The sequence below is a fragment of the Lynx canadensis genome, chromosome X, assembly GCF_007474595.2.
Source record: "Lynx canadensis isolate LIC74 chromosome X, mLynCan4.pri.v2, whole genome shotgun sequence".
NCBI classification, from domain to species: domain Eukaryota; kingdom Metazoa; phylum Chordata; class Mammalia; order Carnivora; family Felidae; genus Lynx; species Lynx canadensis.
Genome location: NC_044321.2, coordinates 81628067 through 81641407, shown reverse-complemented (window position 1 = coordinate 81641407; position 13341 = coordinate 81628067). Strand labels below are relative to the sequence as shown.

The 13341-nt window shown below is 42.3% G+C and overlaps 1 protein-coding gene across 3 annotated transcripts; it reads right to left on the bottom strand.

The window, feature by feature from the left end:
• Nucleotides 1–5866: 5866 nt before the first annotated feature.
• TCEAL1 (transcription elongation factor A like 1) lies at nt 5867–7888 on the bottom strand. Of its 3 annotated transcripts, none has more exons than XM_030306037.1 (3): nt 7777–7888; nt 7291–7357; nt 5867–6941 (listed from the first exon to the last, which is right to left on the bottom strand). In XM_030306037.1, exon 3 carries the CDS (start codon nt 6927–6929, stop codon nt 6450–6452), a length of 480 nt encoding a protein of 159 aa, XP_030161897.1. In that variant the 5' UTR covers nt 6930–6941; nt 7291–7357; nt 7777–7888; the 3' UTR covers nt 5867–6449. The 3 variants fall into 3 exon arrangements, with proteins under 3 accessions (XP_030161897.1, XP_030161899.1, XP_030161898.1); XM_030306039.1 differs by lacking the exon at nt 7777–7888 and adding an exon at nt 7605–7623; XM_030306038.1 differs by lacking the exon at nt 7777–7888 and adding an exon at nt 7507–7596.
• Between the last annotated feature and the right edge of the window lie 5453 nt (nt 7889–13341).

The following is a 13341-nucleotide window of genomic DNA, read 5'->3' as shown; positions in this document are numbered from 1 at the left end:
CTCCATGTACTTTGCTCATTTTCTATTGGGTGAGTAGAGATTTATATTTTTCAAAGATATCTCTAAATCTCTAATATGTTTTAAATATTTCATCTCAATTTCTCCTGTGCCATTTAATATTCCTTGAGATTTTTAAAAAAGGTTTTGAGGGATGCCTGGGTGGCTCAGCCTGTTAAACGTCCGAGTCTTAGTTCCCGCTCAGGTCATGATCTCACAGCTTGTGATTTCGAGCCCCTCATCGGGCTCTGTGCTGACAGTGTAGAGCCTGCTTGGGATTTTCTCTTTATCTCTCTCTGTCCCTCCCCTGCTCACACACACACACACACACACACACACACACACTTTCTCTCTCTCTCAAAATAAATAAGTAAACTTAAAAAAGAAAGATTTTGAAAGACATAATTCCTTATTAATTTTTGTGGTTACAAAAGCATATTTGTAGGGGCACCTGGGTAGCTCAGTTGGAAGAGCATGCGATTCTTGATCTCAGGATCATGAGTTTGAGCCCCACATTGAGTGTAGAGATTACTAAAAAAAAATTTTTTTTTAAAAACTTATGCTTGTAGCAAAAAATTCAAGCTCAACAAGGGTGGGCCATGAGACTAGAGGAGTGTTCCCAACTTTTCTGACATCCAAAGATGAATACCATTAGACTCAGCAATAAGAAAGAAGGTGTGAAATTTTAGGAGTCAGTAAGACATAATGATTAAGAGTTCTGACTTAGGAGTCAGACACATTTGAGTTCAAATCTAGATTCTTCCACTTATTGGCTCAAAAAATTCCACAGATTTTTTGAGCTTCAGTTTCTTCATATATAATAAGGTAATAATGTTTTCCTCAATGAGTTGTAATGACTAAAGAAGATCCCAAATATAAAGTACCTGGCCCAAAGTAGTTTCTTGATCATTTTGAATTTCTTTCCCCAACTCCAAACAAAGCTGGTGTTCCTTCCTCTACATTATGCTCTTTGGGGGACCTGTCCATTCATGTGGCCTTCAGACATAGGCCTCTGAGATCAAAGAGAACAATTTTATCTTCCCTATAGACATCACCATCAAAGGGTGTGGTTAATAGAATACCCATATAGATGAATGTCATGGCATATGTGCAAAGAAAAATAAAGGAATAAATAAAATATATGCTATAAGATATAATTACAAATATATAAATAACAGATAAAAGTATTTGAATGTATAATATATAAATAGGTAAAATAATACACATTATATTTAAAAAGTAAATTGATAGAGTACATAAAAGGAGATATACACACAATAAGTAAATATACATCAATATTAACAATTATTTCTCCTAGATAGGGGAATTATAGGTAATTTATCTTTCCTTTTCTACTTTTCTACATATGCATATATTTTCTAGTAGGAACATATAACTTCCACAATCAGAAAAAAAGTGAAAATAGTATAAGACTTTTTAGTTGAAACACATGGACACATGCACACATATACTTATCTTGACTTGAGACAGGGAAAAACCATCTAAGCATACGTTGCTTCTTGTGCCACCTCAGCCCCCAGGAAGAGGCTGATACTGTGTCATTCCAGTGTGAATCAGGGTTGAGGTATTCCCCTCCCTCATATCAAGCCAATAGTTTCTCTCCTTCCCTCTCTCCTTTGTTAGTGGTGTTGAACTCATAGTTCTGGCTCTGGTCACCAGATGGCGTGCTTACTTCTAGTTTCTAATATTATTTAAGGGGCGCCTAGGTGCTCAGTCAGTTAAGCCTCTGACTTCAGCTCCCGTCATGATCTCACCACTCATGGGTTTGAGACTGGCATGGGGCTCTGTGCTGACAGCTCAGAGCCTGGAGCTTCCTTTGGATTCTGTCTCCGTCTCTCTCTTCCCCTCCTCCGCTCACGCTGTGTTTCTCTTTCTCTCAAATATAAATAAATATTGACAATTAAAAAAAATAAAACCATACTATTTAAAACCAATATTGTCTTGGTAAAGAGATTTAAAGAAAACGTTCATTTTTTTTACATATAAGTTATGAATCAGTACATTCAGTACAATCCCACTTCTGTTTGAAAAATACATATTCATAGAAAAAGTTAGAAGGATATATAATTGGGTTCTTCATTCAATAATTGGGCTCTTCATTCATTCAAGTCAATAAATATTCAAGTGGTCTTTACTACATATCAGGTACCACCAGCCACAATCCATATTTCCATGCCAATTTCTTTTCCAAACTCTAGACACTTACATCTAACTTCCTAGTGTACATTTCCAACTGGAGAAAGATAATAATGTAAAAACTCACCCAAATGCACAAGCTTACAATACTTATTAACTCTAAATCAATTATTCCCTAAGGCCTGAAAAACTACAATCTAAATTGGAGGTAGTGTGGGATGCCTAGCTGGCTCAGTTGGTGGAACATGAGACTCTTGACCTCAGGGTTGTGAGTTTTAAGCCCTACATTGGGGTAGAGCTTACTTTAAATTAATTAATTAAAAAATAAATTGGAGTGTATAGAGTGGGGAGAATGCAGAATTTGATTCTGACAAATATGAATTAGAACACAGGATCTGTCTCTTATTTATCTGTATAATTTTCTTTCTTTTTTTTGTATAATTTTATTTCTTATTCATAAAAATAATTGAGTTTGGGTTAGTATTTCTGAATGGGAGAGGAAGGGATCTCTGGGTGTTTTACAAGGAGCCCGAACCTGATCTCTCTATGCTACCTCACCAGAGGGGCTCCCACTCTCAAGCACTGTGTCCTAAAAGCCAGATCATTCTGGTTAAAAGAGGGCTTTCTCTAGGGGCCAGAATCCTCAATGCTTTTTGCTATGGGGTTGCCCAGGCAAGTTGCTTCTTGGATATGTGATTGAAATACTAGCCTTCTGTTTGGGCATGGAGGTGGTTAAGAGACTCAGAGAACCAGGCTGTAGATGCTGCTGAACCTCTACCACCAATGCCCCTGGCCCCCAAGTCATGAGGAGGTCCTAAAATGCATAGGGGTTCTCACACAGGAGGTGAACCCCCTTTTCTCCTAAGTGGTTGGACCACATGCCTTTGCAAATTCCCTTTACCTGGAGTCTCCTCTGCCTCTGGGCCTAGGATGACACAGACATCAGAGGCACTACATATACAGAGCAATGTTCACTGCAGAATCACCAAAACAGGCTGGGGCACGTCTGAGGCCCCTTGGGGAGTCTACACAAGGTGGGTAGAAGAAGGATGCTTGAGGTCTTGTCTGAGGTCTAATCCCGTTTATGGAAAGGCTAACTTATTAAACTCAGAGAAGAGCCAGCTCCTTCTGCTTCAGCCTCAAGTTACTTGGTTAGACCCAGGTCGGACATCTGCCTACTTAAAGATTATCCCAACCAATGTTTCCAGTTATGAATCCTTGGGACTTTATCTCTTCCCCTAAAAAAAGTTCCCCAAAAGAGAAAGGGAAAATGAAGGAAAGGCAAAGTGTTCTGACTTGGCAATGGGGACAGTTGTTGCCCCCCAGGTAAGTATGTCCAGGACAATCTGGCCATCAGCCTCAGAGGGTCTGGTGCCTGCTGCAGCCTGGAGCAGAGAAACCAAAATCAGATGCACCCTGCAGAGGAGTGTGACTTGGATGAACCCTTCCACATCCTGCCTAAATGCCACCCCTCTGAAAGCCAGAGAGTTGGATTCTCCCTGTCTTATCAAACTGGTACAGTGAGCCTCTGGAAACTTATTTCACTCCAATGGAATCCAGCCCAACCAGCATCCATCAAGCTGCCATGACCTTGAAGAATGGTCTGGAGACATGAAGATCGCCCCCAAATGGCAACATACAGTGAAAAATAAAAACAAAAAAAAAGTCAAGGGCACAGGGCTGGCTTACCATTTTGTGAGCTGATTACCAAACAACTTTAAATTTACTTTTGATGCATTTTTCTCATATTGGAAGAAAGGAATGCAAGGCATTCCATAATGTCAGTCATGGAAAATCTATCTTGTTATTTTATTGTCCTCTTAGCTTTTCATTCTGTGTATAGTCTTGCTTCACTGCAAGAATTCTATATATTTTTGTCTTTAAAAAATAATGTTTTCATTTATTTTTGAGACACAGAGAGACAGAGCATGAGCAGGAAAGTGGCAGAGAGAGAGGGAGACACAGAATCTGAAGCAGGCTCCAGGCTCTGAGCTGTCAGCACAGAGCTTGATGTGGGGCTCAAACTCACAGACTGTGAGATCATGACCTAAGCTGAAGTTGGACACTTAACCAACTGAGCCACCCAGGCGCCCCAAATTCTTTATCTTATGTAGTAAAATTGATAAGGTTGTTTTTAGTTTCTTAAAAATATGCTTGGACAAGGCTTTCACTTTTTTAAAAAAGTGTATTTTGAGAGAGAGAGACACAGCATGAGCAGGGGAGGGGCGGAGAGAGAGGGAGAGAGAGAGAATCCTAAGTAGGCTCCACACTGTCAGATGCAGGGCTAGAACTCATGAACTGTGAGACCTACCAAGAGTAGGTCACTTAACCGGACAGAGGCAGCCAGGCACCCCAAGCCTTTCACCCTTTTAAATTTTGATACAATAATCTGCATTTTCTTTTATATTATGATTTATTCTTACTAAAACCAGGAGTATACTGCATATAGCAGTGGTTCTCTAACTTGTGTGGTAATTGACAGAAAAGGAAATGCAGTGGGTCTGGGGTAGAGCCCAGTCTTTGCATTTTTTATAAGAGAAATGCTGATATATAAAATATGTAAATAATTTTAATGTTGAATTTGGTGAAGGAATTCCTCCCCACAGTGATCCTTTTGGAACTGCAAATCATACTTTCTAGAGAAGTGAACATACTGAAGCTACATAGTCAATCAGACAAACTCAGGGTTCATGACTGGGTCATAATTTTAAAAAATTAACCACTATCCATGTTTCTAGAATCAACAGGAACAATAAAACAAAATCTTAGGTGTTATGAGGGTAGTTTGAGAAATCATAATATCTGATACACACAGGCATATATATGTATATGCATACACATAGATAATACTTTAATGACTTACAAAGTACTTTTGAATGTTTCTTGGTGATGAGGGGTGGGGTAGAGGGGAAATGTCCTAACTTGAGGCTAAGTCTTACCTTCCTCTCTAATTTATACAAGTTGAGCAAGTCAGCTGACTTGGTTAAGGGAAGTCTGCCAGAAACCCTTGGGAGGGAACTCACCCTAAGGCAAATATTAGGTACCTAAAACCTTAGTCATTTTTGAAGATTATTGGGAGAGATTCCAATTCTGAATACATAGCATTGTGTCTGGCTTGCAAGTTTGTCTCCTAGCCCAGGTCTCAGTGAACTCATGTTTGAATCCAGTGGAGAAACGAGAGGCTTTCAGAAAAAAAGGGACAATTTTGCTAAGAATTCTTTAAAACATTGAGGTTTAAGCAGCACTGGGATGATATGCACCTGTATAATATTAAAACCGAAGGAGGGGCATTCTCCATTTACCTGTAGGAGACTGAGTTCAGCTTTGGCCCAGAGGGACTCCAGAGAAATCAGTGAAGCTTTGCAACTGGAGGACCCAGGCACCTTGGCTGTGGTGGGGGTCAGGAAAGGACCAAGACCCAGGGAAAAGGGCAGCTATTCCCAGTAGATGTGGCAGTGTCCAAGGGAAGGGAATAGCAGGACAGAAATAGAATGTGTCATTCACCTGGAATCTCACAGGAATTATTTGTGAGTGTAAGTGAAATCTTTGGGTTCTATCCACTGAATATTTGAAGCGTATCTTATAGGGGTTGGGGGTCCTGCATATGCAGGTGGAGGAAAACCATAGAGCTCTAGGATCTTCATTTGGTTCCACAGCAGCCTTGTAAATCCAGCATTATTCCTATTTAAATAGAAAAAGAATGACCCTTAAGTAGAAGTACCTGGTTTATTTTTCTGCCTAAGAGATTTAAAGGAAACATGGGATTTACTTTTCTTTAAAGTTCTGACAAGTATTTATTAAGTGCCACATTGTCTTTATAAGTCGATTGACAGTTTTTAAATTTTTCCCCATATTGTTTTTTTCAACAAAAGCAAAATATGTTTGTCTTGAAAAATGAGAAGCTCCCATTAAGCAAAATGAAAAACCAAAACACCTGTTATTTTACCACATGGATAGCCACTGTTAAGACATTTAAGTATATACTTTGTTTTTTCTTTGCATATTAATATACAAATATACATTTTTTACAAAAATGGGATGCTACATATACTTTTTGAAAATTGTTTTCACTTCACAATATATAATGTACACCTTTTCATGCAAATGGGTGAGAGGGAGACTTGCAGCTTGTGGGTGGGGAAAACCCAATTTTATGCCAGTTACAAGCAAAACACCTAAAATAAAGCCACGCAAAAAGTTAAAATTGAGATGGGGAAAGTGCATGAGATGAGAAAATGCAAACAAAGTTCAGGTGGCAACCTTCTATCAGGGGAAACAATTAAAGGCGGAACACATTAAATAGGATAAGGACGGTTCCGTCTCGCCTTCCAATGCATGACCATTAATTTGTTTCGTACTCTTTTCATTTCTTCCATCTCCTCTGCCACCTTTATCATCTCCTCGTTGCTCAAATTTCGGCCGTGTATGTCCCCTCTAAATTGCGGGCGAGAGCGAGCCAGCCTCTCTTTGAAGCTTCCTTCTTCCAGCTTATGTTTTCCCACTCCACAAGGAGGCTGCTCCATGGGAGGGCGCTCTTCAAAAAGGTCCCTTCTAGAAAGGCGCTCCGGAGGAGGGCGCTCGTCGGACACGAGCATCTCGGGAAGCAGCTCAGGAAGGAGCTCCTCAGGAAAGAACTCCTCCTCTGACGACTGCTCCTCGGAAGACGGTTCTTCCGGAGACTGCTTTACGGGAGAGTGTTCCACAGGAGGCCGTTCCTCATCCGTCTTGGGCGCGCTCTCTGGCTGTTCCTCATTTTCTTTGCATGATTTTTCCATCTTGAGGATCCTCTTTAAGTACAGTTATTCATAGGAGACAAGGCAGAGTCGAGTAAACACACTTGGTGGCTGGATCAAAACCCTGGCCACGGGTTCCCATAACTGCCTTTTCCTGAGTTGGGGGCCCAGGTCCCCCACCTATGCTTGTCGAGGGGCTCTCTGGCCCTGGGGACCGCGCCGCACCCCGTTAGCCCCGCTCGCCCCCTCCTTCCCGAAAGCCCACCATTTTCCCAGCAGGCCTTGCCAGAGGCCTCTCCCATTGTGACAGGGGCGGGGCGGGGCGGTGGTACTGCGGACTCCGTTCCAGTCAGCGTCCTCCCACGCACCCCATCCCCGGGCCATTGCCCACCCCTTCCCTGACCTGGACCTCTCCTGGCGGTTTGCTCTAGGCCTCCTCTCCTCGAGGCGCACCGCTGTGACCCGCAGACCTGCAGACAGACGCAAGACAGGGTAGGGGGCGGAGAGTGGGGAGGAGGGAAGGACTAACTGACAACATACGTCCCTTTCCTGGGCATTAGCCGCCGCCCCCGCGTCAGCCCCCACTGCCTCCCCTCCCCCATGCCCCACCATCCTATACCTCGCAGTGTTCGTCATTTCTTTTCAGGCGGCAAGTGGAAGCGAAGGCTTATTTAGAAACTATTTCTAAGTCTGTGACTCCCAGGGGCCCCCACTCACCTCCCCACCTCGCCCCAAGGCCACCATTTTCTACACCGAAATGTTGGGGCGGGGGGGGGGGGGGGCGGGGCTGGATATAGGGAAAGGCCTGATACTCTCTGCCATCCCGATCCCAGGGGTTATTGGGCAGCATCGACACTCAAACCGATTTAAGGGGACCAAGGGGACTTACTTCCTCCTGCTTTTTCCCCTTGACCAAAGGGCAGTAGGCAGACGGTGTCTGGACAAGCAAAAAGGACCTGGACGAGAGGGACTTGGGCAGACATAGGCTCCTGGTCACGTGAGGGCCGCGCGTCACAGCCTAGCTCAGATCCCCAGTTAACCACTTTGACCGGCGGCCTTGCTGCAGCACCCTTCCTGTATTTCGCAACTCTCAACACACCAGGCATCGTCGCTCACCTCTTTGTTTATATTTGCCTTTTCTGGTTACCAGAGACTGTCAGCATCCAGTCTTGGGAGTTATTGCCTCTTCCTCTTTGCTGCTTACCCTGATACCACCTCTTATTCTCCTGTTGTCAAACACCAAGGCCCATTATTTCACCTACAGTCCAGATCCTGCACTGAAATTTGACTATTTTTACTTAATGAATCAGTATCATGTCTCCTTTCCCAGTCTTAATCCACATCCATACCCATGACTCCATCATGTCCGTTTATGCTCTATCAACATGGTTTTTACTTCTTGTCACTTTTATGGAAGATAAGCTTTCACTTTTCCATGACCTGAGGATTTTTTTGAGCCCCCAAACCTGTATCACAAATAGAGGCTGCAGTCTAAATTTGTAATCATTCAGTTCTAGAACTCTAGAAAGAGTTGTTTGTAAAGTATGCAAATCTAAAAACATAAATACTTTGATGATTTTCATAAACCAAAATACACATTTGTCCATCTAAGTACAAAAAATCTAAAGATTTATTTTCTGAAATGGGAGCATTTGGGGTGGAGAGTGTGGCATTATATATACAATTAAAAAAAAATTAGGTAAACTCCACGACACACATGGGGTTCCAACTCGACCCAGAGATCAAGAGTTGCATGTTCCACCAAGTGAGCCAGCCAGGCACCCCTATATATACTATTATGTGTGTGTGTGTATCACACACACACACACGCAAACACACACTCTTCAGTAATTATTCATAATAGAAGAAATACTTTTCTGGGACTCTAAATCCTTAACCGGCCACCTCTTGGTGTTGCTGGTTGATAAAGTGTGTATTAATTCATTAAATCAGCAAATATCTGGGTCCTGGACTGCTGTATCCAAAAGATTCAGCGCAGAAGACATTCATATTCAACTATGCAATAATTCTGTTCATCACACATGGAGTAGCAGGATTAAAACCATATTAACATACTCAATTGTCTTTACAAGTATGTATGTTTGAATCTAATGGTGTTTTTTTTTAAGTTTATTTATTTTGAGAGGGTGAGCGTGAGTTTGGGGTGGGCAGAGAGAGAGGGCGAGAGGGAGAATTCCAAGCAGACTCCATGCCATCAGCACGGAGCCCGAAGTGGAGCTCGAGCTCACAAACCATGCCATCATGACCTGAGCCAAAGTGGGACTTTTAACAGACTGAGCCACCCAGGTGCCCCTGAATCTAATGGTGTTATGATCTTCAATCTCCCATCCCTGCATCTTACCTACTCACATCAGCCTGGATGCTACTTCTCATGCAGGTGCCCTTTCTTCTGGAAAGTAGACTATACCTCTCCTCTCTGTATTTTATACTTTCAGGGTTGATGGCTGTCAGATCTGTTAGGACCCTGGGATTTTTTTTTTCAAGCCCAGGCCATCTAGTAAGTTTCCAAACAGAAATTCATTCAGGAAATTTCCCAGTTTAAGAGATTTTTTCCCAACATCTAATTTATTTTGTGTTGAGATAGAAGCAAGACAGATATTAGTTCACTTTTATATCTTTTCTCTAACTTTTACTTTTCCATTTTTCAGTGATGTGTGTCTTTTAAAAGCCAAGTTTCACTATACCTTCTTTATTCTTTTCACCAAAGTTTGGCCTCATCTCTTTCCAAGAGGACCCCCATTTTATTCACATTTCATCATTTCTGACCTTTTCCCCCTTATATCCTGTGATGGAGAACTCACTACCTTAAAAGACACCCATTGAAATTTCAGACAGTTTTATTCAGAGTAGTTTTTACTTTTGTTGAGCTGAGGTCTGCCTCCCAGTAGTTGACATACATTTGGTGTTGATTCTGCTTTCTGGAGTGGTACAAAACAAGTATTAGAGTTAATATTCTAGTTCTTTCCCTTTCCCAGCTGTGAGACATACCAGGCAATCCACTTGAATTTTCTGTGACTCAACTTCTTCATCTGCAAAATTGGAGACATAATAGTACGTATCTCAATGGATTGATAAAATCAGTAAATGAGTCAGTATATGTAAAGGACTTGGAAAGGTGCCTAGCACATAGAAAGCACCCTGTAAGCATTAACTATAATAATAGAAATAGTAATAATAATAGTATGACCTAACGCTAATAATATTACTAATTATTGTTTTTAATTAACACTAATTGAACACTTATGCCAGGCATTGTGCTAAGCATTTTCAATATGCTATCTCATTTAATCCTTAAACAATCACACCAAGACTTTTTTAGTCTTAACCTCCCCAGTTATTTTCAGTACTTTCTAATGTGATATACTTTTTCAAAGTCACTCACCATCCTACATGCTCCTGAATTCATAAATGTCTCTGAAAAAATACTGAATGTTCTGCCTTGTGTTGAATGGAGTGATCTTATCACACCCTTCACTATAGAATAGCCACTATACACCTGTAGATGAATCCTAAGATCATAGTTAGATTTTGTGGGTGCCATATTACACAGTTGAATCCACTTTAAATTGCAATCACCTGACACTCCCAAATCTGTTTCACATATCCCTGTTAATAGCCTTATATGAATCACTTTAATTTTAAAAATTTTAATTCCAGTACAGTTAACATATAGTGTTAAATTACTTTCAGGTGTACAATATAGTATTCAATAATTCTATCTATATATTACTTAGTGCTCATGAAGATAAGTGTATCCTTAATCTCTTTTACCTATTTCACCCATTCCCCACCCCCTACTTCCTCTCTGGTAACCATTTGTTCTCTATAGTTAAGAGTGTGGGTTTTTTTTTTTTTTTGGTGTATCTCTTTTTCCCTTCTGTTTATTCATTTCTTAGATTCTACATATGAGTGGGGCGTCTGGGTGGCTCAGTTGGTTAAGTGTTAAGTGTCTGACTTTAGCTCAGGTCATGATCTTGCGTTCGTGAGTTCAAGCCCTGCATCGGGCTCTGTGCTGAAAGCTCAGAGCCTGGAGCCTGCTTCTGATTCTTTGTCTCCCTCTCTCCGCCCCTCCCCTGCTCATGCTCTGTCTCTGTCTCTCAAAAATAAACATTAAAAATTCTACATATGAGTGAATCATATGGTATTTGTCTTTCTCTGACTGGCTTATTTCACTTAGCCTTATACTCTAGCTCCATCCATGTTTCAAATGGCAAGATTTCATTCTTTTTTATGGCTGAATAATATTCCACTGTGTATATATACAACATCTTCTTTATCCATTCATCTATCAATGGACACTTGGGCTGCTTTCATAGTTTGGCTATTGTAAATACTGCAAAAACAGGGGTGCATATATGTGAATAATTTTAATTTTAACCCAAGTATAGAAGCTTCTGTTTTTCTGGGTTAAATGTTGTCTTGTTAGATTTACTCCCTTATTCTTGGACAGAATCCAAATTCTGTCATTCAGTACATTACTACAAAATATTAATTTAAAGCATGCCATTAGTACTAAATAGGATGATAAATTCAGCAAGCTCAGGAAAGATCTGGAGGAGATCTCAGCAAAGAACTCTAACTTCAAATGAAAAAAATTATTTTCCCCTGTTGGGTTTGGCAGCCAAGAGTGTGCCCTGCCAGGCCAGTTCCTCTCCTTTCCTCTCTCAGTGTGACTTTGTAGGGTGGGATTCCTTTCTAGCGCTGCGGATAGAGGACACAGTTGCCTCTGAAAGCTCCCAAACCAATATAAATTAACCCTTGGTGAGAATTTAGTAAACATGGGGGTCAGAAAAGGGAGATATAAAGAATTAGAACGGGGAATGGAAGAATGAAAACAATGTCTTTGTGTTGGCTCTAAGTCTCTGCCTGACAGTAACTGATTTGGGGTTCCCTTGAGAGAAAGCGCTCTCAAGAGGAAGTAAGATGATGGTGCTTCTGCCGTGGTGACACCATTTGTTACAAGGGAATGTGGACTGCTACTTTGTGTGTAGTTGGGGTGGGGGCTATGAAATAACCCTTCTCTTGGATTTGATTTGATACTGCTGACTTAGGGCCCTGTGAGGACATGTTGCTTAGGTCAAAATTTCTAGGGAAGGTTTAAGTCTAAGAAATGCCATTTTAAAGGTGAAACTAAGGTCCTTGGAAGTTACAAATTGTTCCGATGGAAACACACGTGATACTAGCCGAGATAGGATTGAAACCCTAGCAGTATGATGTAAGAGAGGCAACCTTTAACCACTTGTAAAACAGCTCCTGGGCAGTGGGCTCCAGGCACATTTACGTGCAGCCAGGGTGGACAGTACAGGCCTTTTCAGGTAGCAGGAGTTGAAGGTATCAGAAGGCAAAGCAGGGCAGCCACGCAAGCGAGGGGGAAGGCAGTCAGCCCCTGGCAGCTGCTGCCATGACAACCGTCTCCAGGGGCGTGGCCTTTCTCTGGGGGATCTGAGGAAGCCCAGAGTGAGTTTCTGGTTTAGGGATTCCTGTTCCCTGAAGAGGCTGCACTTCTGTGGCAGAAACAGAGCCCCTCCCTCTGAGCCTGTCTACAGCACAGACTCCATGGAGGTCTGGTTTTACTTTGCAGGGCCTGTCTGCCTGGAGTTGAGAAATGCCCTCTCCAGCTCAGAGGTTCCCCCTTCTTCTGCCACCTCTGCATTCTTTCCTAATGACACCCATGGCAGTACTTTAGTCTCAAGATTAGCTGCTGTGGATTGCAGCAGGCCCTATTCAGCCTGTAGCTCTCAGGCTCTCCCAAATAGCCAAGTGGAAATGGAATGACAAGAGTCTTCTCTTTTCTGCTTCTGGCCTCATCCTAACTGGGGTACATTCTCATTCTCTCTCTCTCTCTCTCTCTCTCTCTCTCTCTCTGTCTCTCATTTTCTCTCTCCTTCCCTTTCCCTCTCTCCCTCCCTACCCTCTGTCACTCTGCTTATGTCCAGAGAAACAAGGAAGGGACTCTGAGTAGCAACTCAGGCTGCTGGGAAATTACTCATGGACTGGGAAGGCAGGTCCAACCTGGGCCAAAGGGAGGCAGTACCAGGCTCTGGGCTGAGCAGGATCCAGGCTGTCACTTACTCATTGGAAGACTCTGGAGGCCTGGGAGCCTTCTACCCATCTTCATGCCTCTGTCTGTGTCCTCCTTCTCTCTAAAAGGTGGAGGAAAGAGTTGTGGTAGAACAATGAATGAGGTCCCTTTCTGCTCTAGGATGCTAGGACTTCATGCTGCCTACCATGGTGAGGAGGGGCTTCCCTTAGGAACACCGTTTGGCCTGAGTGGGGACCTCTCCAGACTGTGGCTGCTTCTGCTGCTTTTCCCAGAATCCAAACAAGCTCAGAGCATAGAACTTGTCCTATGTTGGCCTTCCCTGCTAGACTCCCAACATATATACTCACAGCCTTCCCCTTGGCCTCAGGGACTCTCAGAAGGGCCCAGGAC